This window comes from Colletotrichum lupini, chromosome 7, assembly GCF_023278565.1.
Source record: "Colletotrichum lupini chromosome 7, complete sequence".
Lineage (NCBI taxonomy): Eukaryota > Fungi > Ascomycota > Sordariomycetes > Glomerellales > Glomerellaceae > Colletotrichum > Colletotrichum lupini.
This window is the reverse complement of record NC_064680.1, coordinates 2879686-2906395: the sequence shown is the minus strand read 5'-3', so window position 1 is coordinate 2906395 and position 26710 is coordinate 2879686. Positions and strand designations below refer to the sequence as shown.

General features: G+C 54.4%; 9 protein-coding genes across 9 annotated transcripts; 5 read left to right on the top strand and 4 right to left on the bottom strand.

The window, feature by feature from the left end:
• Positions 1-15: 15 nt before the first annotated feature.
• Positions 16-2227, top strand: CLUP02_13903 (fungal specific transcription factor domain-containing protein; the record flags this gene model as incomplete). The annotated part of the gene is made up of 4 exons (XM_049292839.1): positions 16-549; positions 688-1122; positions 1195-1341; positions 1409-2227. 4 exons carry the CDS (start codon positions 16-18, stop codon positions 2225-2227), a joined length of 1935 nt encoding a protein of 644 aa, XP_049149985.1.
• Positions 2228-2379: 152 nt separating this feature from the next.
• On the top strand, positions 2380-4585 carry CLUP02_13902 (uncharacterized protein; the record flags this gene model as incomplete). The annotated part of the gene is made up of 10 exons (XM_049292838.1): positions 2380-2560; positions 2620-2718; positions 3007-3113; positions 3227-3325; positions 3358-3546; positions 3691-3831; positions 3896-3972; positions 4086-4157; positions 4263-4440; positions 4523-4585. 10 exons carry the CDS (start codon positions 2380-2382, stop codon positions 4583-4585), a joined length of 1206 nt encoding a protein of 401 aa, XP_049149984.1.
• Positions 4586-4885: 300 nt separating this feature from the next.
• Positions 4886-9677, bottom strand: CLUP02_13901 (ABC transporter; the record flags this gene model as incomplete). Its single annotated transcript, XM_049292837.1, has 3 exons — positions 4886-6690; positions 6744-9297; positions 9354-9677. 3 exons carry the CDS (start codon positions 9675-9677, stop codon positions 4886-4888), a joined length of 4683 nt encoding a protein of 1560 aa, XP_049149983.1.
• A 36-nt stretch (positions 9678-9713) lies between these two features.
• On the bottom strand, positions 9714-10840 carry CLUP02_13900 (uncharacterized protein; the record flags this gene model as incomplete). Its single annotated transcript, XM_049292836.1, has 6 exons — positions 9714-9811; positions 9845-9948; positions 10019-10093; positions 10194-10266; positions 10298-10486; positions 10768-10840. 6 exons carry the CDS (start codon positions 10838-10840, stop codon positions 9714-9716), a joined length of 612 nt encoding a protein of 203 aa, XP_049149982.1.
• A 257-nt stretch (positions 10841-11097) lies between these two features.
• CLUP02_13899 (uncharacterized protein) lies at positions 11098-11352 on the top strand (the record flags this gene model as incomplete). The annotated part of the gene is made up of 1 exon (XM_049292835.1): positions 11098-11352. The coding sequence occupies one exon, from the start codon at positions 11098-11100 to the stop codon at positions 11350-11352; it is 255 nt and encodes an 84-aa protein (XP_049149981.1).
• Positions 11353-16702: 5350 nt separating this feature from the next.
• CLUP02_13898 (WD repeat domain-containing protein) lies at positions 16703-19213 on the top strand (the record flags this gene model as incomplete). The annotated part of the gene is made up of 5 exons (XM_049292834.1): positions 16703-16921; positions 17003-17105; positions 17169-17402; positions 17457-18543; positions 18601-19213. Coding segments are annotated over 5 exons (2256 nt in total), but the record flags the coding sequence as incomplete, so codon positions are not given.
• Positions 19214-19460: 247 nt separating this feature from the next.
• Positions 19461-19690, bottom strand: CLUP02_13897 (uncharacterized protein; the record flags this gene model as incomplete). The annotated part of the gene is made up of 2 exons (XM_049292833.1): positions 19461-19501; positions 19549-19690. 2 exons carry the CDS (start codon positions 19688-19690, stop codon positions 19461-19463), a joined length of 183 nt encoding a protein of 60 aa, XP_049149979.1.
• Positions 19691-19837: 147 nt separating this feature from the next.
• Positions 19838-21394, top strand: CLUP02_13896 (uncharacterized protein; the record flags this gene model as incomplete). The annotated part of the gene is made up of 1 exon (XM_049292832.1): positions 19838-21394. The coding sequence occupies one exon, from the start codon at positions 19838-19840 to the stop codon at positions 21392-21394; it is 1557 nt and encodes a 518-aa protein (XP_049149978.1).
• A 297-nt stretch (positions 21395-21691) lies between these two features.
• On the bottom strand, positions 21692-26668 carry CLUP02_13895 (ATPase; the record flags this gene model as incomplete). The annotated part of the gene is made up of 6 exons (XM_049292831.1): positions 21692-22948; positions 23004-23962; positions 24017-24185; positions 24248-24278; positions 25226-26466; positions 26543-26668. The coding sequence occupies 6 exons, from the start codon at positions 26666-26668 to the stop codon at positions 21692-21694; spliced, it is 3783 nt and encodes a 1260-aa protein (XP_049149977.1).
• Between the last annotated feature and the right edge of the window lie 42 nt (positions 26669-26710).

Here is a 26710-nt window from a genome sequence, read left to right as displayed (position 1 = left end):
TCTCATGACAGCAACATGTCGCTCTTCCTCACGCCCAGAGACCGCTACGCAACAGATGCAAAGGCACCGCTGGCCTGCGGCAGCTGCAAGCGACAAAAGCGCAAATGCGACAAGGCACGCCCGGCGTGCGGGTTGTGCACCCGCATGGAACGCCGGTGCGACTACGGTGAGCCCGCTCCGGCCGCCCCGACTGCCGACGACTTTGCAGCCCTGCAGCTGAAGCTCATTGAGCTCGAGGGCCGTCTAAACACCGCCGGGAGCGGCGGCACGCCTGCGTCCTCATCTTCCGGAGGCACAAGCGGGGGCGGTGGTAGCGGACGTACACCCGGCCCTGGTCCTGGTCCCGCATCCAACTCAAATTCTGCGTCAGGGTCCGCTGCTGGGGGAGGCATGGAGGAAACACCGTCTGCTGCATCAGTCTTCACGCCACTTGAACCTCTCTGGGAACAGCAAGCCTCGGCTCAGTACCCGCCAGATGCCTTTCTCGATCTTTCTTCCACGGAATGGTTGAACCAATCTCTCCCGAGACCCGTCATCGACATTCCAAATGTACGTGTCAAGCTAAATAATGCATTGATCTCATTGCCCTACATCGCATTCGTTGAAGCTTTTTGATGAAAATTATCTTCATTACAAGCTATTGGCTTTACTCATCCAATGCCTCCTGAGCCTAACTCATATCTACAGGAAGTCCTCCAACATCTAGGCGACGGCCACGCAATCCAACACGCCGTAAACGCCTACTTCACCACAATCCACACCTGGCTCCCCATAGTCTCCAAGAAGCGCATGAACATGGGCGCCGCCCTCAGCCAAGGCGGTCCGGACCTGGCCATGCTCTTCCTCGCCATGAAGCTCGCGGCCACCAGCCCGACGGACATCCTCGCGGGTGGTTCCCAGCACATGGCAATTTACCGCGCCGCCAAGCGATTCATGTCCCTGCTGGAGCACAGCGGCGCCACGTCGCTCATGGTACTGCAGTCCATGACGCTCATCGCCTACTTTGAGTACGCCCACGCCCTCTACCCGGCCGCGTGGATCACCGTCGCTGCCTGCGTGCGGTATGCTGATTTCCTTGGTCTGCCTGGGTCTCACGAGGGGACTATTATCCTGGCTTCGCCTGTACGTATCAGGTTTCTGCAAAGCTTTCTCTTTTTGGAAGCGCCGGCACAGCTTTGTTAACTTTGAGAGCAGACAACGTGGACAGAGTTGGAGGAGCGATCGCGGACGTGGTGGGCCATCATCAGCCTCGACCGCATCATCTGCCTCGGCAACAAGAAACGCTACCTCTCCCCTGAACCGCAAGATAACGAGACATATCCCGTAGACGACTCAGCATGGGTATGAACCCTCTTTTCCTTTTTCCTTGACGAGAAACCGCAGTAGACTAATACAGTGCCCCATCCAGGACGAAGGCCGCGTCGGCCGCGTGGCCCATCACAACATCACCTCCCCGCCCCCTTCTCCACCCTCCCCCTTCTCCTCCCTCTGCCGCTCCGCCCTCATCGCCGGCAAAATCATAACCCACGTCCGTAAAGTCACCTCGGACCGCAAACAGAACCCGCACGCCTCGCCCGCCGACGCCATCGCCGAAGCGAACGCCTTGTCGGAGACGCTGTTCTCGACCCTGGAGTACTTGCAACAGCAGCCCCCCACGACAGGAGCTACGGCAGCGCAGAGGCTCAAGCCGCTATCCCTACCCCTCCTGCCGTCACGGTGCGTCTTGCTCTCGGCAGGCGTCCTCCTCCACGACTTCTACTGCTGTCCCGCCTGTCCGGACGGCCGCCTCAAGAGCCCCGAGGAGACGGCGCAGCAGGCGCGTTCCGTTGACGTCTTGTTGAAGATTAGCAAAGACGTTGCTGTGTTGTCGGAAGAGCTACTGCTTCTCGTCTCGCGGACGGAAAGGGTCGGTGACGTTGATGATGACATGGGCATGAACAGTCATGGCCACAATCGCAATGACGGACAAAGCGGTGGCGGCAGCGACATTGGCGGCGTGAGCCCGCTGATTCTGGACGCGCTCTACGGCGCCGCGAATACCCTCGCCTGGCTGCTCAGAGAGGAAGGGACGCTCGAGTGTGAGGAAGAGATGAATGTCATCAAGCGGTGTCTCGAGCGATTGGGCTCACGGTGGAGGTTGGCGGGGGAGTATGGGCGGATGCTGGAGCAGCAGGATTTCGCGATGATGATGCAGGAGAAGGGGCACTCGACACTGAGAATCATATGATACTGGTTTACAGTGGATAATAACGGGGTTGATGAGACAGTCAGCTCCCGAGCAAGGATTTTTAGATTTTCAGAGGAGTAATCTCATCTTGTTGAGTTTTGTAGATTATTAGTGAGAAGAGGGGAAAGGGGCGCAGATGATCCTGAATATCGATGTCCACTTCAGATGACTCCATCACGAATACCACCTTTGCTTCCTGCCTCAAGACGCGTTGTCATTCCAACATTCAAGAGACTCGCGTCCCAAGTCCACAATCTCGAGTATCATATCCAGAATATTACAATCGCCCTACATACATGGCCCAATTCAGCTGCTATGCTTTCCAGGCATCAGGTGGCTATAATGATATGTAACCCATCTGAACCGGCTTCCTGTTGTCAATCTCTGAATAGTTCCGTCCGAAATCTCAAAACCCCATGTCGATATTCTCCATCTTAACTCCTTCGCTCTTTACGCACCGTTTGCCGTTGCATTCGCCAACATGGAAGGCTGTCAGTTCGCCTTATGCCTCCCTTCATGGGGCCCTGGGTCATGTAAAGCCAAACAAGCACTCTCAAATTGCGTGTTAAGGGAGTCTGTATGCAGGTGCCATTTCTGTGTAAAATATGTAGTTTTAGGTTGGGACAAGTGGCTTCTACTGGGATGCCCTCCACAATCTTGCCGGATCAAAACCATGAGGGGTGCCGGGCTTGTCCTCCTCAAAGCTTTCTACTAGAGAGTCTTCATGTCCCGGAGGGGTTCACAAGGTATCGTGAGCAAATTGCACCTGATTTCCCAAGTCTATGAAAACAAAGAAGATCGCGACTGGAAAGAGATCGACGATGACCCACAACAAGTTTTTGACAAAATAAAACTGAAGCTTTTGGGAATGCACAGGCTCTGGTGGGTGTGGCTCGTCTAGGCTACTGTGGTGATGAAGAGGAAGAAGACTAGTATCTGTGTGGTTCAGTATTCTGTATAACGAGGGAGAGAAGGCGGGGATCTTTCCTGATGGGCCAGATCCCATGGATTTATACACATATTGAGAAGACTATTGGCCCACGCTCTGTTACTATTGGTAAAGCACGTCATGAGGGCGACATTATGATTGGGAGGGAGGTCAAGATTGATTGTGTTATTGGTGCGTATAGAGATGGGAGGAGGAGGAGGAGGAGGAGGAGGAGAGGGAGGAATTGGGTAAAGCCCACGATTTCCTCCAGACGCGGTATAGAGGTGGAAGGGTCATTTTGTACAACGCATGCCGTCCCTCCGAGATCCATCATCACTACCGAATGCTCAGAGATCCAACAATGACGGAATCTCACCACCTGATATACCCAGTAATCTGAAAAAGAAAACGTATTTTGCTAGTGAAAAATCGAGAAAGAGAAGGAAAGAACTCAATCCGAACCCAAGCTTCGTCTGTGGAACAGCCACGAGAGGAGAAATTTTCTCAGATTGAGAATTCCTACTGAACCTTGAAGCTTTCCAATGTGCGTCCCAGTATGACCTCTGTCGTCATTGTCCCGTCCTCCTTCCAATCTCCCAACCCCTCCGTGTTAAATAATCATTCCTGCTCGACAGCCCACCGCCTTCTCTCCACCTCACTTGAGTCTTTTCGAGACGTTTGCTTCTCTTCTTCCGACATCTGTATGCTTCTCGAAATTATTGCTGTCTTGTAAATGCAAGATTGCAGAGGCCAAAAAAAGCAGACGGCAAAACTCGATCGCGCCCCCCGTGAGAGAATTTCAACGTTCGACGGCCAGGTACACGCAAAGAGGTTTGTCATTTTATTTCTCAGGACATTACGCCATCAAACATACGAGTCATACATTAACCGCAAAAAAAAAAAACCCTCACATCTGCAAAAGAAAAAAAGTCCTAGCAAAACCAAGAGCTCATTTCCTCCATCCAAGATCGAATCAACATTCCCGTTGTTCCAAGGGAGTCTGTGAGGCTTAGGTAAAGCACCGCGCCCGCACAGACGCATGTACCCAGGTACTTTCCGTCTCTTAGCGCGGTACTTACGGGTACGAAGCAGAAACACCGGGTCAAGTACCGTGTACAAAGCCCACCAGAGTTGCCAGAACGGGCTGCGAAGAAGTTGGAATAAGCTCATCCGTCTCCACTCTGCATTCTTTCCGTCCCGTCTGCACGGTCGCGGACCCGGCGCCCAGATTCCGATACCATCGTCTCCTCCCCAGACCCAAGCCAACAGCCAAACACACTTTTTTGTCCCCATATCGTTGTCATTTTTCATTTGTTTTCTTTGATTTTTCATCTTCGATAAATACCTTCACACTGCAATTCAAACAGAAGAAGAAATGTTCTCATCCGGGTTTGTATTTCATTCATATTGGGGGGGAAACTTGTTTCTAGATCCAGTCCCGTTGCTTTTTATACCGTCTTTTTCAGACATTCTTTTTCTTCCCTTTTTCTTTGCCCCCCCCCCCCCCCCCCCCTTTCTCTCCTTGTTTCACTCATCGGATAGGTGAGGTAATATGAAACCTTACCAAAGGAAAAACACAAATCTCAACTATAGACGCCAAACAAGTAGTACAACTCAAAACCGAAAACGAAGAAAACCAAGCATCTGAATCTCTACAACTCATTCTGGAGTATCTGTAGAGCGTTTCCAACCCTCCAGTCCTGCCTCGCAACAGACGCGCGTCACGCAATCTAAGAAAAGATGATGTTCTTCAACTTCTCCTTCTCACCACTCTCCTCGCACATACCCCTAAACACACCGCCCTCCTTACCCCACAGCTCCTGCGGGCTCCCGTACTCGGCGACGGCGCCGTCGCTCAGGACCAAGATGCGGTCGAAATCGGCAATCGTGCTGAGGCGGTGGGCAATGACAATCAGCGTCGAGTCGTTGAACTCCTCGCGAATGGACCGCTGGATCAGCGCGTCGGTCGTCATGTCGACGGCCGAGGTCGCCTCGTCGAGGACCATGACCTTGGGGCGCGAGACGATGGCGCGCGCGAGGCAGAGGAGCTGGCGCTGGCCCTGCGACAAGTTGCCGCCGCCCTCGGAGATGGGGGAATTTAGGTTGCGGAAGACGTTGACGTTCTTTTGCTGGTCGTTCACAGAGGGCGCCGCGCTGGAGGAAGGCTCGCCGGGCGTAGAAGGGTTCGAGTCGACCAGGTGCACGCGCTGGAGCGAGTCCTTGAGGTCGGCGTCGGTCTGGTTGTCAAAGGGGTCGAGGTTGGAGCGGACGGAGCCGGAGAAGAGGACGGGATCTTGGGGGATGATGGCGAGGCGGGAGCGGAGCTCGTGGAGCTTGATCTTGGAAATGTCGACGCCGTCGACGAAGATGCTGCCGGAGCGGGCTTCGAGGAAGCGGAAGAGGGCGAGGGTGAGGGAGGACTTGCCGGCTCCGGTGCGACCGACGACACCGATGCGCTCGTTCTTCTTGACGCTGAAGGTGAGGCCCTTGAGGACGGGGGAGAGGTCCTCAGCGTAGCTCACAACGAGGTCCTTGACCTCGAGCTTGCCCTCGGTAGGCCATGTCGCGGGGGGTTCGATGCCGCCCTGGTCCTCGGTCTTGAGGTCCGAGTACTCGACGACGCGCTCCGCGGCGTTCATGTCGAGCTCAATGTTGGCGTAGTGGCGGATAGACCAGACGATGGCCTGAGAAAACTCGAGCGCAAAGGAGAGCGTGAAACCGGCGAGGGCGGCGCCCATCGAGGGGCTGCCAAGGACGACGAAGCCGACGGCGGTGGAGAACATGGCCCCGATGAGCGACATGCGCCAGCCCATCCAGCGGTTGAAGAGCCACAGGTGCCAGGAGGCCATGCCGTAGTCATCGAGGCGGGAGTACATGGAATCGATGTACGTTTGGGCCTTGTCGGAACCGCGAATGGTCATCATGCCGACGAGGGTGGAACCAAAGAGGTCAAAGATGGGAGACTTTGTCGTGCTCTCCAGTCTCTTGGCCGGTCTGGCGCCCGCGAGGTAGCGCATGGCGATCCAGACGGCAATGAGAAGCAGGACAAAGGCCAGGGGGATGATGAGCGGCGAGACGTAGAAGGCGGTGACGCAAATTCCAATGACGCTGAGGAAGGCGCCAAAGACGCCAGAGAGATCCATGCCGAGCCTGTTGTCAATGACGTTGAAATCGGCGGTGAAACGGTTGAGCACGCGGCCGGTGGGAACGGTGTCGAGCCATCGGAGCGGGGTGCGGAGCACGGTTCTGGTGATACCCTCAAACATGCGGCGACTGGCCTTGTAGCTCATCACGAAGAAGTAGAAGAAACGGCCTGTACCGAGAATAGCGGAGAAGGCAGAGATACCGACATAAATACCCAGGTAGAACATGGTGTCCTTGTCCATGTTGATGCTGACGGTTTCGTTGGATGGCACGTGGAGCTCGCTGTGCTGAAGGGTGAAGGCGTAGGCGTATTGGTGTTGCGGTTGCTGGCTGAAGGTCTTGATGGATTGCTCCGATGTTCCAGTCCAGATTCGAAGCCACCATGACCGTCCTGTCCAGTTATTAGCAACATGTATGTAAAGAATCAACGCAAAGGGGACTCACCAATGACGACGAATTGATAGATGACAAAAAGAAGGAAGCCGAAGCCCCACCAGGGCAAGCCACCACTCTGGCTCAAGTACGCAGCGTAGACATGCTTCTTGATGGAGCCCTTTTCGCGAGCCTCGTCCTCGACAAACGCACGTGCAGCCTTTGAGGGCACCTTCTTCAAGATACCGCCATCTCCATTGAGCTCAGCAACCTCGGGGATCTCAACATCAGAGGCCTCTTCGGAATTGACGGCAGTGGCCTCCTCATCCGCAATCTCCTGGGAAGTCTGCTCGTGGCTCTTGATCATCTGGAGCGTTCCATCCTCAGTCAGCTCGGACAGGAAGCCGGAGTGCTGGACAGTGCCGTCACCTAGCTCAACGATGAATTTGGTCCGGGGCTCGCAGAGAGCGACGTGGTGAGTAACGAGGATTCGGGTTCGGCCCTGGCAGAGATCGCCAGTGAGACACTTTTCGTAGATGTGACGGCCGACATGAGCATCAACAGCGGAGAAAATGTCGTCGAGGACAAGAATGCCGGCACGAGAGTAGATGGCTCTGGCGAGGGTGAGGCGCCACTTCTGACCGCCACTCAGGTTGATACCGTTGGCTCCCAACTCGGTTCTGTCACCGTCTGCAAGCATTTCCAAATCCTTCTTCAGGGCGCATGCCTCGATCGTTTGGTTGTACCTCTCCTCGTCGAAGGGGAGTCCGAAAAGAATATTGCTCTTGAGTGTGGCATTCTCGATCCACGGAATCTGGCCGACGAATGAAATGCTGCTCGGGATAATCCAGTTGCCACGGTTGGCCTTGTCGTCGTTTCTCTCTTTGATCGAGGGTGGCTTCGGCGCGTAGATTGTGCCGGATAAGAGATCTGACTCGCCAAGGACGGCAGCCAGCATCAGACTCTTACCGGTACCGGTCTTGCCAGAGATGACGGACAGCTCGCCAGCGGGGAAAGTGACATCGACGTTGCGAAGGATGAACCTGTCCTCGTCTTTAGTCTCGTCGTCGACAGGCCACGCGATAGTGGCGTTCTCAAAGGCAACATCAGATCCCTCGGTCACAGTCTTGGTCTTCTCAGGCCCGTTCAGGTAGTCCTGCATTCTCTTGACAGAGATATTGGCATCGATGACATCGGTAATGAGCTCGGGAAGGACGGCGAGAGTAACCTCGAGGTTCTTGAAAACACCGATACTGACAAAGGCAACAGATGGGATCAAGGTACCGTTGAGCCATGCATACACAGCTAGGGAAACGGCGGCCAGGGCAATGGGGCTGGTGATCCACATGCCAAAGAGGACGGTGTCACCCTTGAAAACCTGCCACAGGGCACCGAGTTCCTTCTCTCGCATGGCCAGGATGCGCTTCTCCCACTGAGGCTCGAGCGCGGAAAACTTGATTTGGCGCATGCCTACGAGGGCCTCGTTGACGACGGCCAGCTTTTGATCACGAATCTTCATGAGCTTATCCTGAGCCTTGGAGTACACCTTGGCGTACGAGAAGTTGATGGGAAGAAGGATGGCCCACGCGAGCAACCCGGCACCGAGGGGTCCCCAGCCAAGCAAGTAAACGAGGAACCAGATGGCGACGAGGAGCTTGGCAGCGCTGGATGGGAAGAGGAATTGGAAGGCGGCGAAATCGGAAATGCGTTTGGCGTCGACGCCAATCAAATTGATGATGGCTTGCTTCGACTTGAGCACGTTGTCGTCTTCGGCCTCTTCTTCATCAGCTTTCTTTTTCTTGTCATCCTTTGGCTTAGCATCGTCCTCCTTCTCTTCGGCTTCCTGCTTGGAGGCCGCCTTGACGTTCTTCCTGCGCATCGACTTCTCAAAGATGAGGGCAGAGAGAGCGCCTCTGAGGGGAATGCAGAGCTCGGCCCAAGACAGCCAGAACATGGTCGCCTCAACCCAGGCATCAGCCAGAATAACCAGACCAAGCCAAAAGACCAAGATCCAGATATCGGCAGGGAGGTCTTCGCCAGGCTTTCTACGTTGAAGGGTCTCAAGGATTTGTAGCGTGATCCATGACGGGGCAAGACTCAAGAAGGCCTTGGAAATAGCAATGGACCATTGGACGAATAGAGGCACGCGGTAGGCCCAAATGATGGACCACCACAGGCTGGAATCGGGCTTGAAGTTGTACGACTTCCACGACGCAGCCGAGTCTTCAGAACGGGTCCAGTGGTCCGGCTTAGGCAGGTCAGACGCATCAAGATCCTTCTTCTTGGTAGCCAGGTCGATGATTCCGCTGCACCAGCCCCAGGTGAAGCGGCTGTAGGCAGGGACCGTCCTAAGGCGGTCGACAATTCTGTTCTCGAAGTAGACATCCGGTCTCCTGGGCAGAGTGACGCTCGTCACAATGAGACCCAGAGTGAGGACCAGGTTCGCAAGTTTGAGGCCGAAGGAAACGGGGTTGTTGGACAGAAGCTCATCAAACACCTTGGTGTCCTGCAAGATCTGGATGCCAGCAAAGATCAAACCGGAAAGCCAGAGCCACAAGCCGAGGCTGTAGGCCTGGACGGAGTCATTTGAAGCAGCGATGGCCACGGCTTGGAAGGCTAAAAGAATCTGATCCATGTCAGCATTCAACCAAAGGAGGTTTCGCGAGGAGAGAGTTTGCCTACCGAAATACCAGTTGAAAGCCATTCTGCAATGAATAAATTGTCATAGTTACCGGTGTGAAGTGAGAGCGTCGCCAAAATGGAGTTTGCCAAGGAGACGGCCAGACCCAGGAAGGCGAATAAGAAGATGAAGGTCTTGGGCCAGCGGTTGGAAAAGGCGGCAGATGACTCGGCCGTGGCTTTTCCGTCCTTGTCTTCGTAGAAGTGGTCCTTGGGTTTGCGGGATCGAAGTTGTTGGACGAGTCCTGTGAGGGCCGGAACCGAAGTAAGAGCGATTACGCCCAAAGCAGCTCCGACCTCTATGAACAAGAGTGATTCATCTTGCATGATGGCACCAAAGGATGGGCGAAAAGTCTGAATGACTTATCTTCGCTGGTCGAATTCCGAGGTTGAAAATTGACCGCAGTTGACGTTTGGGAAAATGAACCGGGTTGCAAGCGGGAGCTTACGATGCGATGCACCTTCGTTGGTGTGGCGGCTTTAAGAAAAAAAACGGCGCGAAGAGCCGGTCGGGAGATCCACAATGAGGCCCAAGTTGGTTGGTAAGCTGCTGCCTTCTGGAGACTGCAGTTCAAAGTCGGCAAGGACTCTCCAGTTCCTTTGAAGTCCAAATCGGGTACCTCGAGTAAGGTACTCGACACCGCTAAAACAAAAAAAAAAGTGCTGACGTCGGGGCAATTCTGCTTTCGGCTTCTCCAATTCGGATGGCGGGCCGGGGCTCGAAGAAACGCAGGTTGTTTGCGCTAGTCACAGGTTTCAGCGACTTGTCTGGGTGGGAAAAGCCGGGGGAAGGATGGGCTTTTCCTTCGTCGGAAGAATGGATTGCGATTGCGCAAAGGAAACACTGAGGAAACGAAGAAGATTGCGTGGTTCGGCTTAGTGGGCGCCGATACGGAGCCGGTGGGGGTGATGCGGTCTCAAAGCTTCGTTTCGCTGACGTCGCTGACGGTGTCGCTGGTCTCTGCGCGCCTCTTCGACCATGCACGGGTTTTCGGTGCGGTGCGGTACGGCAGCTTGGGAATTGGAGACACGCGGGGGACGGAGAACGGCGGGGGAAAATGGGGGGCCAAAGGGAAGGGGGAAGAACGGCGGAACGGGGGAAGCCAAGATTGAACGGACGCCAGAAAAGCGGAAGCCTCAGGATTTAAGAAGAAAAAATGATGAAAGGGGGGGAGAGAAGTCTACAATTGTTGAGTAATAAGGCATGTAATAACCACTGCCCTGGTAGGCAAGGTATTGTTCGATCAATTGGCAAGGTCGAGGAGAGGAAAGAGGAGCCGCTTCTGGTTCCGCGTCTTGCTTACCCATCCAATTCATTCTACCTACCTTACCGTACCTCTCACCTAACCTGACGGATAATTACCTGGTAGGCATTTTCTCATGAAGCTTACGGCTTCACCCCCAGACAACCTCGCACGCCCCCCGATGCTGCCTGCCCGGTTGCAAGCGGCTGATGCCATTGGCCACTGAACCAAGATAGCGTGCCGCATTTTGCAATTCGCAGTTTGCATTTTTTTCGATCTAGGGATCCGGAAAGACAAGACTCAGTTCAGGTGGACACACCGCACACCATGACACACCCCGGGGAGTTGGCGGCGACGGCGTGCGGCGTGCGCGCGCATCCCCCATCCCCCCTGCAATGCCGCCTTTTTGGCTGGCTGGGATCAAGCTGGTTGGTGCGCCGTGCACTGGGATTCCAACGGATCTTGCCAACACCCCATCTTCACATCCCCAATTCACCACACAAATGGTGCTTCGCGGTCTTGACAGTTCGACAACACCCCTTCTCGAACCCCCCACTTTGCGATGCACTCGGGAACCCAACTCTGATCTCGCCATCCGCATCGTGACGTCCCCATCCCTGACCTGCCTCAACCCTACTGCGCAGTACCTCGACCTGCATCACTCTGCCGCGTCTTTGCAGATTATCCGACATGCGTCAGACGCGGGCATGGCGCTGTCGCCTAGCCGGGCCCTAGGCAGCCAACGTCGACGACGATGATGGCAACGATGACATATCTCAAAGCATCAGAGAGAGCGACAACTAAGTTATTGTTCGCTGGCAGACGTAGCCGACGGAACACTTTAGCTCCTCTCTCAAATGTCAAACCCGCCCTTTTGAGTATACGAAAATTGATGTATGGCACCCGCGGCCTGCCACCGTAACTGCTCTTGAATCCATGAACCATGTCACCTTGTCAAGAGTCGAGGGCCTTTCCCCCCCACCCTGCCGGCTACGGGCGCGGTGGTTGGCCGACGACGCCGTTTCGCCGTTTGACTCATCGGCGGGAAGGAGGGAGACAAGGGACAAGGCAGATGGTGCCAATGTGGTACAGTGGTAGTCTGGCAGATCAATTCAATTGAGAAAAAAAAAATCCAAGCGATGCCAGAGGGAGGGGTGGCGGGCGGCTCAGGTGTGGAGTTTCAACTTGGCAGAAGTTCCTCTCGTGGACCCTGGGTGCTGATACGGCGGCCTGGGGTGGGTGGCCTAGTGTAGCACATCATGAATTTGTGCTTGCTCTTCCTTGCCGGGGGCTGGCAGGTGAATGAGAGACTGACTGATTGACCAAAGTACCTATTTCACGCACGAAAGGCGCAACAATACAGGTAGAGAAACAGAAGGGAAGAAGAGGCGGATACTCGTACCAATCTAAACAGAAGAGGGTGAGCCTCGCGGTTGACGTTCCTTGTTAGTGCATTAGCCCCAATGCAGTCATCCTGCACTAACATGGCCTGATGCGCATGCCTGCGCAAAAAGTTGCAGCTGCTCTCTTCCTCGGCGAACGGCGAGCCAACCTTTTGCGTGCCTAGAAGACCCCCATACGCTTCCGCCTCGCTGGGTTGCTATCCTGGCACGAACCCCGTATTCTGCCGTCAATCGAGAAAGAGAGAGGGTCGAATTCGTTGACCATTGTCTGCTTTTCTCTTCCAATTGCCTGGGCGCAGAGTACGTAGGATGGATGGCGCATACCGCACCTATTCGTACGACGTTTTGTGCCTTGTCCCAGCCGGTCGGGAACGATGCCAAACTCGTCTGATTCGTCATCCATCATTGATCTCGATTCTCAAATCACAAAGAAGCTGCGCCTGCATCCCCGCCTGCTACCTTGCCTGCCGGCCAGCCGGTTCCTCTCGTCGAGACTCAAAGCTGAATCCGAGACTTGGTATCCGTAATCTCAAAAACTCACAAAGTCTAGTCATAATGCTGAATTAGGAAGGAGAGTTTGGAGAGAGGGGGGCGCGCGGGTGCCAGGTGGTGGGAGTCTGGGAGGCTCTAATTTGCATGGGCGGGACTGCGCCGCAGGATTTCGGTCATGGATGATGGGGATTTTTGGGAAGGGCGGTCAGACTAGCAAATCATGGGATGTGGGTCCCCGCCGCCAGCCAGCCACGCCGGGCCCCAAATGGTTTTTGCCAGTTGCCAATTGCCAATTGGGATTCTCCACCTCATAGTCTCGAGTCCCATCATCGGGGCAGTCGTGTGATGGGAACCGTTTTTCCCGCTTCCCGCTTCCATTCCTGCCGTCCGCTAAATGCTGACTGCTCCTGTCCTCTGCTTCTGCTTCTGTCACTCGTCCAGCTAGCGTGTTTGCGACTTGCAACTCGACGTTTAGAGATTTGTCGTCACTTCCGAGTCCTGAGATTGGTCTGGTCCATGGCGGCTGCAGGAAGTTTCCCCGTGAGTCTTTGGGCGGATAGAGATATGAGACCACCTCCTTTGTCTGTGTATATTGCGAACGCAGAAACAATGACGCATAATTGAAAAGCATGGGTTGTTGTTCGGGGTTTCGTTCTTCCTCATTCTATCGACGAACGTACTCACCTAACCCTCGAACCTGCCTTAGAAGTCAAGGAGAAGGAGGTCTCAAAGTCCAGGCAGCCGCTGACACACCATCTCGCTTACCTGCGCTTCGGCTTCCGTTACCGCCCTGCTATCTACCTCACATATGCACCTCATTCTTATCACATTTCTTTCTTGTCCTTATTCTCTCGCCGCAAGATTTCCATACGACACCGCAAGGTGCTGACTGCATCAAGGGTCGCTGAAAAAGAGATGAGAAACAAAGTACTGTGCCGCAGAATACGACGCCACGTGCCAATCTCTCATCTTTTTTCGATCCCGTGGGCTCTTCTTTATCAGCAAGTATCAATCAGGACCTTCCCATCTCGATTAATTCCAATCCCGGGCTTCTGGCTGTTCGGTACCTCACTCTACCTTTGCCCAAGATGATGGAGTGACGTTGGAAGAAGACGCGGCTACTCGGGGACTTTGCTGCCTTGCCAAGGCTGCCATGCCATCCCCTCCCCGCACCGGGGCTTTTGCCTGTGTTGGATCTGGCAGCCGACGACACGTCGCCCGTCGCCGTCGCCAAAGTAGTTCTTCTTATTGTCATTTCATCTGTTATTCCTCAAATATGAATACTGGGTGTCAATCTGATCCGACTCATGGTGTTGCGCCTGCGACACCGTTCGGCATGTGGGCTAGGTGGGAACAGGCCGTAAAACTGCGAGACAGACGTGAGATGCGTAACATCAGACACCGGGTCGATTCCACGTTTCGAAACGGAAATGTTCTTTTAGTGTGACATCAGACCGGGCCAATTTCTTTGCGGTGTGTGTCACGCCTCACACATCGTCGGGCGAGTGAGTCCTGTCGGCCAGAGAAAACAAGGCAACGTGTGGCTTATCCCAAAGAAAACTATCCAACATCCACTGCATACCTTACATGCGAGCGAATGCCGGCGCAGTGTAACAGCCGCGCTTCGATATGGACGCTCCCATCCTGTTCATTAATTAAAAGTCTGCGATTGGATGTCGCCCGGCGACTTTGAAGCCTGCGGTGCTTGCATCACCTACTGCTCACCGCCGACGCCGTTGCAGATTTTCTTGGCGATGTCAGGCGGCGGCGGGTTGTTAATGATGCAAATTTTGTTGGCTCTTTCTGTTAGTTAATGGTAGCTGCCTGCGTTTGATGGTGGTGTACGGACTAAGGTAGTAGCACTGTAGTGATTACATTGTGAGGCAGAGAGAAAACGAGTTGTTCCGTCATGGGTTGACTCAAACGGACGAACGCTCTCCCGACGGTTAGGTATGACTGTGCTGAGATTGTGCTCAGATGGATGACTGGGCATTGGATGTTCCCCTTCTCATGCTCAATAGTTGAAACCGACCGAAATTTGCAAGCCATTGCTAATCTGACAAACTTCTCTTCTGGCTGCGACACTCACTATGATGGTTTTCCTTACCGTTGCAACCGACGCCAACGAAACAGGGCTGAAAATCGGGTATGGTAGGTAGCCTATGTTGTGGACCGGGTCGTCGGGGCTGCACCATGCAGACTACAGAGTACCAGTAGTCTTTCTTGAATTTGGGGGTAAAGAGAGGAAGGAGTTCACGATGAGTTGGAGGCATCGAGCAAATGCGTCCCTGGAAAAAAGCGATGCCGAGTGCAGCCTCTCAGCGTACCAATAGTTGTGATTAAGACTGATATAACGCGTGCTTCTAGAAGGGAGGTCTTTTGGAACAGGGCCCAAGCGATGTGCTCAAGAGTTCCATGGGTTCAAAGATGGAGACAAAGTGGAAATTCCCAATGAGCAATTGGCATTAGCCGTGCATTCATTGGCGGAGGCACTTCAGCCCTATGTGTACGGAGGGAGTAATGGTGCGCAGATATCTCACTCGGCATGTTGGGAGACCGATATTCAAGTAGGGAGCTATGGAGGATGACAAGGTACCTAGGGGCAAGATCGGGACTGTAATGCATTTCCATTGTACGATGAGATTCACTCTCTCATCTGAAAAAAAAAAATTGTCAATTGTCGAGCAATGGGTACTTGCTCCACCCAGAACTCATTCAGAGATTAGATGGTTAGGCAGTTGAAAGAGTGAGAGTGAGTGGTGGCAGCAACAAAGTTGAAACCCGAGGGAACTGGCACAATCACCAGGGGAAAGTGGCAACGAGCCCCCAAATAAACTTGAATCAGAGAATCCCCTTTGGAATCTGGGCGAAAAGTCCCTTCGTTTCGAGGTGTTGCGCCGACTGCCTCAAACCCGCCCACGAGTGCGTCGATCCTCCCATCCCAACACCTTGCAGTGCATACGACTCCAGCCAATCAGAACGAGCAGAAACGCATGCGATAAGCTGAGGTTGCGCCCTGAGTGACGGGTCTGGTGATGAGATACGGCTAGTTCACGGTGGTACTGAAAGTTGAAAGGCTGAGGTGGCAGCCTGAGTTAATTGTGCCCAATTTGCGACTACTGTTTGCTCGGAACGCAATCCTTTGCGCTGAAATACCAAGCAGAAATGGAAAGCAGAAGAAGAAAGGATTCAAGTTCAGTTCAGACTCCAAGGACAGGACCCAGTCGAAAGCATCTTGGGAAACGGCTGTAGCCAATCAGACGAGGCTGGATGAGCCAGACAGTGGATTGCTCCCTCAAAGGCTTTCTCTGACGGAGCTGTCTGATTGGCTAGACACACGGCCTGGGCGCCTTATGGCGAGCAGCTTCCCTGCCGTTTCCCTGCTCACGGCTGCTCTCCCCGATTTTCTCGAAGTGCAGAGCCCGCCTTGGATGGGTAAGCTAAAATGATGCCGATGCTGGGCGCTGCAGTTGCGACAGGCTCTGTGTGTCTGGTTGCTGTAGCGGCTGGAGAACCTGCCACACCACCCAAGGTACCGTCAAACTTTGGGGAGGTTTTGCGGTGGAAAACACCAGCCTGGTATCCGTACAGGCGGACAAGCCCGCGACTGGCACCATGGAACCTAAGGTACGGTAACAATCAATGGGTGCCCTGGGAAGCCCAGCTCCTTCTTGTCCCTGCAACAGCGCGTGCGTTGGAGCCGTCTGAGCTCCTGCACGCCGAACCAAACCACACCAAACTCCACCCTGCCCTGCTCGGGAACGACATTTCATCCATTCTTGCGCCCTCGTGACAATTCCCTGCCAAGTTTAATTGATTTTCCATTTTCGCTATTTTCTTCTTTATCCTCCCTCTTTATCCATACCGCTTCAAACACGGGACCTCGTATGTGTCGTTCCACGCGGTACTAAAGCTCCTGTCAACCCAACCCCTCCCACCCCCAAATCCAACCCGCCTATTGAGGTTTGCCGCTAAGCAGCTGCGAATCGACGCTGCTGCAAAGGAGCTGTTGCCCATCGACCAATCTCCCGAGCTGTTGTTGCCGAGCTAAGGAGAAGCTCGACCTCCTCAGCCTACCCGCCCCTCATCCAACCTCATCCCACCGCGAACGCTGCACGAAGCTTCCCGACTCGAGTCGACCATCGGATTTTTACTCCCCCGATAAGCTCTCCTCGACAACATTCAGCACGGCCCGTAATCCATCCGCCAAATTCCCCATCGTACGAGCGCCATCACCACCAAACTCAACCCGTCCACGACCTCCCACGATCCCGCACATGTCTCGAGACGGCCGTATACACACTCAGTCACGATGAAGAGCACGCCGCTTATCATCAATTGGCATGACCAGAATGCCCCAGTCTACTCGGCCCATTTCGAGCCTCACGGCAAGGGTCGACTAGCTACGGCTGGAGGAGATAATAACGTGAGAGTACGTCAGAAGCCTGAACTGGCGAGCATGCCATCTGGTCCCACGCGTGACCCTGCGCTGCGATGCTAACACAGACACCAGCTCTGGAAGGTAGACAGCGATGGAGAAGATCGAAAGGTCGACTACTTGTCAACCTTGAGCAAGCATACACAGGCAGTCAATGTCGTTCGATGGGCACCCAAAGGTAAGAAGCCAACTCCGGACGCTGTATCCTGCATTTCGCTGATTTTTCTTCCTCCTTGCGCAGGTGAGATACTCGCTTCCGCCGGCGACGACGGCAATGTCATCATATGGGTCATGTCCGAACACAGCGGCCCTGCCTTTGGCAACGAGGGCCTCGAGGATAAGGAGACGTGGAGAACCAAGCACATGTGTCGATCTAGCGGATCCGAGATTTACGACCTTGCCTGGTCTCCTGATAGCTCCTACTTCATCATTGGAAGCATGGACAATATCGCTCGAATCTACAATGCTAGCTCTGGTACGTTTCCCCGCTGACGATGGCGTATTCCACACTCATATCTAACAAGGACAGGTACCCTTGTGCGCCAGATTGCTGAGCATAGCCATTATGTTCAAGGTGTCGCATGGGATCCTTTGAACGAGTACATCGCAACCCAGTCCTCCGATCGATCCGTCCACATCTATTCCTTGAAAACAAAGGATGGACAGCATACACTGAGCGGCAACCACGACGACAAGCCCTCTAAGATTGCGAGCCATAACAAGAGTGACTTGCCGCCACGCCGCATATCCTCCAGCAGCCCTGCGCCTCCTGACTTTGGCATGAGGACCCACCTTACTGTCGAACAGGCCATTGGATCCCCGGTGCCCTCCGCCCCCGGAACTCCCACCTCAATCGCATTACCGATGAACCCGCCCAGTGTGATTAGCCATAGCAGGAGATCGTCATTTTCGTCTAGACGATCGCCTTCTCCGGCTCCGTCAATGCCGCTCCCGGCTGTAATGTCCATGGAGCCATCGCCAAAGCCTCACCCATCCGGTGGCCTTGGTATGAAGAACTCGACACTCTATGCTAACGAGACGCTCTCGTCCTTTTTCCGACGCTTGACCTTCACTCCAGATGGCAGTCTTCTGCTTACTCCAGCTGGCCAGTACCAAACTCAACACAGCTCAGAAGGAAATGCGAAGCCCACATTTGAGGTCACCAATACCGTCTACATTTACACGAGAGGTGGCATCAATAAGGCGCCAATTGCGCACTTGCCTGGTCACAAGAAGCCTTCTGTTGTGGTCAAGTGCTCACCCATCTTTTACTCGTTGCGAACATCGCCTCCTGTCACCAAGCATATCACCATCGATACGTCATCCTCTGAAGATCCCATCCCGGCACTGCCTGAACCGGTCTCGAAGCCGGTGACTTCTACTTCGGTCATGGACCCGCCTCCACCGCCAACCTCGGTCCCAGAGTCCGGTTCTACACCGAGCAAGGCCGAACCTAGCGCTTCTACGCCTGGCCCCAAGGCGGCCTTTGCCCTGCCTTACAGAATGATATACGCTGTGGCGACTCAAGACGCCGTCCTTCTTTATGATTCTCAGCAGCAGACACCTATCTGCATAGTCAGCAATCTTCACTGTGCGACATTCACTGATCTAGCTTGGTAAGTATTCTTTGCTGCACCCTAAGTTGACACAACAAGGCTAACGATACGCAAAAGGTCAAGCGATGGTCTCACTCTTTTGGTTTCATCCTCTGACGGATTCTGTTCGACCTTGTCTTTCTCACCTGGTGAGCTGGGCCAGATCTATCAAGGAGACCTGCCTACTGCCAAGAATCCAACTGCTGGAAGTACAGGAGCGACATCGTCGAATCAAACGACTCCGGTCCCTGCTCCAAGCTCAGCATTCGCCCCTCCGTCTCCATTTCCAAATGGCTCGGGTCACCATCACCGAAACTCGGCGAGCTCTTTTACCGCTCCGTCGCCGCCACCCGCTGGGTTTGTCAGCCAGCGACCTCAGTCGCCCGCTCGATCGAACTCTACTTCATCCGTGGCGACTCAGTCATCGAATGTGGTGACGAACCCATCATTGATTGTGGGCAGCGTGCCTGGCATTGCTGTCGCCAACTCCACCAAGGTCACAGGCGTCCCCATCACCACGCCGCCAGAGACGCCGAGGACCAACGCTGCCACAAACCCGACCCCGGCTGCATCGACTGCCGGTACAGCAGCAAGCGGAACCAAACGTGAGGCAAGTGAGGGAGAGAAGGAAGAGGGCAGCGAGCCCAAGAAGAGACGAATTGCGCCTACCCTGGTGGAACAGAAGCCGTAGAGGATATCGGCTTATGTATGAGTGTTCGAATCTTGTCTTGTACAATGAAACATGGGGAAAAGCGTTGCTTAGTTGGAACACATGGGAATGAAGCGAATAGCGCGAGCTCTGATGGGCGGTGTCAGCCTTGAAAGGTCGGGCTAGAGGTAACGAGAACTCGCGCGAAGGTCGCACTCGCGAACGAATTTGTTTGCATGGCAAGGCGTTGTAAGGGTATAACAAGGGCTATGTAGCGATATCTCTATAGTCATTTGAATGAAGTGCCCCATTCATGTGCTTGGTATTCGTCTGGCAGGTTTTGTGAGTGTTTGAATCATCAGATGGCGATAGCAGACCGGGGGCCGGGCCCGTCATGATCGGCATACCGGGGTGCTGACGGAAGCAAGTGGGGTCCGTGCAACGACATGCCAACTTTTGGTTGTAGTTGTCGCTTTTGGCAGCATCATGTAAGCCATCTAACAAGCCCTTCAAAGTCATTGATCATCAATATTGGGCAAATGGATTTGATGGTCTTTGACCCCCCATTCATTCACTTGACAAGATTGTGATTTCGTTCTTTTCCGGCGGTGGCGAATACCGACCTATTCAATAGCTTGTCATTTTGAATCAGGCAGGCAGGGGACTATGGCATCGAAACGACTGCCGAGTGCGAGTTTCATTGGGAACCCATTTATCAAGAAGCAAAATTTAGAATGGTCGCTTGATGTGCCGGGGCCAAAGACTGAGGATGGCGGAGAGGGAGAGGAGAGTAAACCAGATGATGGGTTGGAGGTGCGGGATGCTGCAGCTGACGACCGGCCGGGTCGAGATGTGGTCGTGATACTGGACCCACCATCCCGCGAGCCCGAGCATCATCCCGAAACCGAGTCCAGGATCAAGCGCGAGACTACTGCAAACCTCTCGGCGGCGTTAGAATCAGGCGTCGCAACGCAACCCGACCCGGCAGCGCACTTCTTCGCCCACCTAGCACGACATACCCTCTCCCCTTACCCTGCCAACACGCCGCACCTCTCCGCCGACGGCGACTTGCGCTCCCTCTTCCTCGCGCACGTGGGGTCGGGGCGGGGCGCGCACTTTGTGGTGCACCAGCACGACCACCCGATCGCGGGCGTGCACTACGACCTCCGGCTGCAGGTGAATGCCACAAGCAGCGTCAGCTGGGCGGTGATGTACGGGTTACCCGGGGACGCGAACTCCACGAGGTTGAACCGGAATGCGACGGAGACGAGGGTGCATTGTCTTTGGAATCATGCCGTTGAGGTTGGGAGTCGGGGCACGGGGAGTTTGGTGATTTGGGACTGTGGGTGGTACGAGGTTTTGGGGAGGGGTGGGAGAAGGAAGGGGAAGGGAGGGCCGGAGGTTGATCCTGATTCTGGGGGTGATGATGGTGAAGATGAGGAGGATGATGATGATGGGGATGGGGGGATGACGGGGCAGGACAAGTTGGCGAGGGCGTTTGCGGAGAGGAAGATTCGGGTGAGGTTGCATGGGAGTCGGCTTCCTGAGGGGTATGTGTTGAATCTGAGGCTGACCAAGGGGGAGGACGCGGAGGGGAGGAGGAAGAGTGCGAGGGCGATGGGGAGGCCTGTGAGGAAGAGGAGGCGGGGTGGTGGTGGGAAGCAGATGAAGAAGAAGAAGAATGAAGTTGTCGAGACTGGTTCTGACGGTGAGTCGGGTGAAGACAGGGATGAGGATGTCGTTCCCGATCCGCTTGATGGCGGTGACCGTCACGGTGGTGGTGGTTATGGTGGCGAGGGGGAGGAAAACAAGTTGTCAGCTGTGGAGAGGGAGATTCGGGAGGTGGAGGACGAGCTCGTGAGGAGGACGAACGCGTATCGGGGCGCGGAGAATAGCGTCGGGAGCGTGTACCAGCGGCGATGGTACCTTTCGCTTGATCGGGAGGCGTGCGGGTTTGAGAGGAGGAGTATTTGGGGGAAGAGGGTTTGGGTTCTGAGGGACCGTGATGGTGGTGGTGATGTTAATGGTCAAGAGAACGAACAAGGTGGCAGCAGAAAGAGAGACCAGGTCGATGAGAGCGGGAGGCTGAGGTTTCCGTTCTACGTTCGAGGTCCTGACGTTGAGAGGAGCGTTGTGACGGGACGAAGGGGGGATGAGGTTTTGAGGGACGAGGGTGTTGAGGGGTTCGTGAGGAGGAAGGGGTGGAGGCCCGTGTTGAATTGAGATGTTCCAGTACATCTAGTTCATGGGCTGAGGCCTGTGTAAGAAGATGAGCGTTGGCAGGTGTTGATTCGGAAGGTGAGTGAAAAGGGATAAGTTGGTTTACAGCTGAACCACTAGGAGGTACTTGTCAATTTCTTGGTTAACTCATCAAGTTGTTCTAACTATCCAACATTCAATGCTCATTATGTCAATCTTATCATAGTCTTCGTGAACAACCAGCCTACAAAGCAAAAGGCCACCCGAATTGAACAATTAAATTCTGCCCAGTCTCATCAAGAAACGCCCAAACACGGAAGCTTAGTCAGAATAAATATCTCCTTCCTCTCCCTCACTCTCACCGACCTCGCTCTCCCCGTCATAGACACTGCCACTACGGAGGTAGTCCCTGAACCCGCGGCTCATCTTGACCACAGCCCGCAGGTGCTTGTCCGTAACGCAAATACGGTCGGTGCCCTCCTCCGCAGCATCGCTCTCGGCAAGCGCAAGCGCAGTCTGCAGCGCGTTGCGGATCTCGCGGCCGTTCCACCGCAGAGCGCGTACATCGCGCGAGTCGTAGGCGTACTCGCGCGTAGCGATCGCAACACGCACGCGGCCGTGCGAGTCCCTGTCGAGACGCTCGAAGTTGTTGGCCCAGATGCGTTCGCGGTCGACATCCGTTAGATTCTTGTAGTGCAGCGCGACGTGGATGCGCGAGGTAAAAGCCGCATCGAACGCCTGGACGCGGTTCGTCGTCAAGAAGAGCACGCCGCGATAGTACTCGAGCGCGCGTAGGAACACCGAGACGAGGCCGTTGCGGGCAATGTCTTTTGCGCGGCGGCGCTCGAGGTAGACGTCCGCCTCGTCGAGGAGGACAAGGGCGCCGAAGCGCTGGCCCAGCTCGAGGAAGTAGGAGAGGTTGTGCTCCACGCTGTGCGAGTTGACGCTGAGGTCGCCCGAGGTGAGGGAGATGAGGGGTCGGTTGGTCAGCTCTGCGACACACTCGGCGGTGCAGGTCTTGCCGACGCCCGGGGCGCCGTGGAGAAGGAAGATGCGGCCTTCGCCCTTGTTCTTGATAAAGTCGTTGGCCCATGGTGAGACTTTTCCGGACTCTGCTGCCGCGAACTTGCCGATGAGGGCCTTGACTGTCATCTTGATCTCGTCGTCTAGGACGAGATACTTGAATGCTTCACGGTCTGTGATGACGGGCTTCACATGGTCGAGGTTCAAGTGACCCCAACGGCGATCGCCGAGAAGGAAGGCCGGAATGATGTTGGTGCAGGCAATGTAGAAGATATCGGAAGTAGGCGCTGGCGATGTCAGGGGATTAACGTCGTCAAAGCCCGCGAACGGTGATAAGTCGGTGCGATCGGTCTCCTTGGTACATTCCTTGCAGCCGCAACGTGGAAGGAAATGTGGGAGATGGTCTTGAGCAGGCGGCGGTCCATGATGCTGTCCAGGCATCATGCCTGGGGGCACTACTTGACGTGGCGGGCCCGGAGGGCCGTTCCGGTTCTCTGGTGCACGGAAGTTGAAACGACCGAAGCCTTCGGCATCGCAAATCACTCGACCAGTCATCTGTTGGAAGTTTAGTTGCTGTCATTAATCAAAGGGACCAGGTAGGAAGACTCACATAGCCTGATGGACCACGGCTGAAGATCGGGCCCGAGTGAGATCCAGGTTGAGCCTGCACAAGCATTCCGTCATACTCCATATAGGTTGGGCGTTGGAGAAGCTCCCAGTACAGCTTCCCGAGCCTCAGCTGCTTCTGCAGCATTGCTTGCGGGTCATCCTGGAAGAAGCGATCTGGAATGATCTTCAGAGAAGGGATGATCTGCTCGCCGGTCCACGAAGGGATAGTGAACTGAGACATCTTTCGGTTCATCCGGTTGTGTCCCATCTCAAGGACCCAGGCAACCACCTGCAGGTGGCGGTTGCGTCCACTCAAAGTGACATCCTGGTATGTACTGCTAATGACGTGGGGCTCCCAGAGGTCATCATGATTGACATAGATGACCTCACCTGGCTTCAGAGCCATCCAATAGTTCTGGAACGTTGCAACTGGGACATTGCGACGATGTCGTTCTTGTTCAGTCCGGATAGACTCCCCGACAGCCTGATCGATGAAACTCAAAAGAACATCAATGTGGTTCGCCGTCAGACGAGCGTACTCGGTGGAGTGGCTGGCAGGCTGGTGGAATCTGTACTGTTTGAGGGCGTCGAGGTGGTGCACGATAACTCGGTAAGGAGCATCGATGGTCACCGTGTCTCCTAGAAGATTGACATTGGGGTAGTATGCTACAACCGCCCTCAATGCGTTGATGAGATGCGGCGAGTGAATAATCATCTGCGTGCGTTCAATCTTCCCGGCCTTCGCGCGCTCATCATTCTCGCTGTCCGAAGACGCCGACGTGTAATCATCGTCGGGATAACTGATATGCGGAGACCGACGACGACGCACACGTCTGATCTTGGCACTGGTGTTGACCTTTGTCACGATCTCGAGCACAGAATTGACAGTCCGCTGAGTGGTCTCGCCGTCCTTCTTCCCATAGTCGGGGATCTCCTTGAATGGATTGCTGCTCTCACGACCTGGTCATGTTAACAGAGCGTTGCGGAAAGGGGCGATCAGTGTTATTGACTCACTGTCGATGACTTTGCCACCGATGCCCAAGTATTGCAGAACGTATAGAATGTCTGACGGTGTCTCTCTTTCCAGGCTTCCCCTGGCTACGAGAGCCTGGCTTTGCTTGGTGGTGCGCCGGTAGTCAACTTCCTCGAAGCTGACTGTCGAGCCGGCATCATCGTCAATGGTCTAAAGTCTGTTAGCTAGTCTGCACAAAAACCCCAGAATGTGAGGTCCATCAGCAATCTTACGTTGTCTGCTTGGCCACCCATGACAGGCAATCTACGTCAGGTAAGAGTCCTGGTGTTACACGGCAAGAAGTAGGATAAGAGAAAAGAATGACAGGCTGGATGACGCCGGAGACAATAGGCGTGAAGTTGATGGGATGAATCAATCCTTTTTAACGCTCATGGCTCTTTGCGGCTCTCGGGTTCATCGGTAGGCGGCAGCAGGCAGGCTGAGCAGCCAATAGAACACTGTCTTCTATGCCAGGTCATGGTGCAGCAGATAAGGCGAGCTATCACCCCGCATCTAGGCAAGTAACATGGTCGCGAAATGACTGATTGGTTTTCTTGGAAAGAACAGTGCATTAGGCTTGCATGGGTGTGTTCCGTGGTGTAAGACAATTGAGGCAGCCGAGCGGCTTATGTTTCGTGAGAGCGCCTTGCTGCCTGAATGGCCGCAGACTGTCACCAACAGGCGTCAACCAAGGCTGACTTGGCCAGCTGCATGCAGTCAGATTGCGACGTGGGAGTATTCGCAATTACGTCACGTGCTTGAAATCATCGTCCGAAAGCTGCATGTCAAGTCTCATCGCGAGATGATTGCAAGGCAGTTTATGAGTTGCCAGTGTTACATGCTAGGTTGGTCCCAACTCGAGTCTACGCTTGGGAGATGTCAGCTACGGCGAAAGGGTCTCCTTGCACAAATAACGAGATCCTCTCCAAGGATCTGCAAGCGATTTTCCAGTAGGAAGCAATAACAAGAGAATGAATGCACTGCTTCTTGTGACCTGTTCATAGTAATACACCGTGAACTCCAAATGATACGCTTGATCTATACCTGCCAAGAAAGCTCCTCAACTCCATGATCCGAGTCCTGTTTGATATGCGTCGAATTTGTGCAGTCATTATTGATTATTCGCAGCCCTCGCGCTCGTATTCACGTTACTAGCGTGCGCAAGCAGAAATTTGCAGCACGTTAGCGTGAGCTTACACGCCTTCGTCCACCCATCATCTTGAGCAATGCCGAGCTTGATGCTAACATCCATGATCTTGTCGCCCTCAATCTTATAGGGAAGGCTAAGTGGATGGCCGTCGGCCGCCGTCTGTCGATGCACGAAAGCGCCAAGCTGTCGCACGAGTTCAAGAAATGCTACCATCGCATTGTCGAACTTGCGGTGCATGAATGTCAGTCCCAGAGGTAAATCTCCGTTAGAGAAAAGCTCCAGAACATGCTTCTTCGGAGCTGGCGGTGGCGCGTTCCGATGCGATCCTAAACGGCTGGCCGTTGGCGACGGGAGTTCAAACCGAATGATTTTTGAAGTGCTTCCCATGGGCTGCGGCTCGAACCCGTCAAATTTGTAGCCTAGCTTGTCAGCAACTGTGACTAGCAGAAGAAGGGCGTGGCCCCATGCTGCATTGATCTCAGGCCAATCAACCGGTTTGTTCGACAGTCGGCCAAGACGGAGCCCGTTGATAGTAGCAAACGTGCCGTCGTGGCTGATGCAGAACGTGTCGTTGTATACGTTTGAGCGTTGCAGCTTCTCCAACAGCTGAGCATCGTTATCGAACCTGGAATTCGTGCTGTCGCGCTCGTTTTGAAAGTCGGCAAGTTTGGTAGCAAAGGCGTTACGCTCGCGCCAGAACTGCTCTTCTTCGTGGTCAAGCTGTTGTGACTCCTCCTCTAAAGCAATAATCTCCGCGTCTACAGATGCCTTTTCCTGCTCCAAGCGAAGCAAATCAGCCATGGCGTCTGTCTCGGCCTGCCTTGCCTTCTTCAGAGCTTCCTCTTGGGCTTTGACATCCTCCTCGTTCGGCTGATCGCTCTGCACTTGTTTCAAGAAGCCGACGTAGGCATCGCGCTCCCTCGCTGCAGCCTCAAGTTTTTTCTGAAGACCTTCTACGAGCATATCGGTACACTCGACGCAGATGGGATGGTCGATGTCGGATCGCGCGGAGAGGATTTCGAACAACTTGTTGATGCGTTCTATCTCGTGCGCCTTGCTACCGCCGCGCTCTTCTTCAAGAGACTTCTGTCCGCCCTTGTTCCCCCTGTTTGATTTCGTATTCGATGGCAGCGGATCGGGCCGGGAAAGCACTGGCTGAGCGACTTGTGACTCGGTAAGGTAGATGAAGGACATGGTCGAATCTCGTTGCGCCGAACTCGATGGCCCACTGCCATGGCGCTTGAACGTCGCAGAGGCCGCATTTTGCGAGACCTTGTCATAGAGCACCTTTCTTTGGCCATCCTGTGGATGGTATGGCCGTGATGAAGGCGTCTTCTTGGGTGACTGTTGTGAGGAAGAAGCTGTTTCGGTTAGCTACCTTGCGCGCGCCGTTTCGGATGAGGGAAAGCTTGTGCTGACCGACGAGAAGATCGTACGCCGCAGGATTCAATTCCTCGAGGGAGCTGTCTAGTCTGAGCGGCGTGCGACACTTTTGGCAAATCATTTTGCTGTGTCGCGCATGTTGCAAGCACTGAAATTAAAGAGT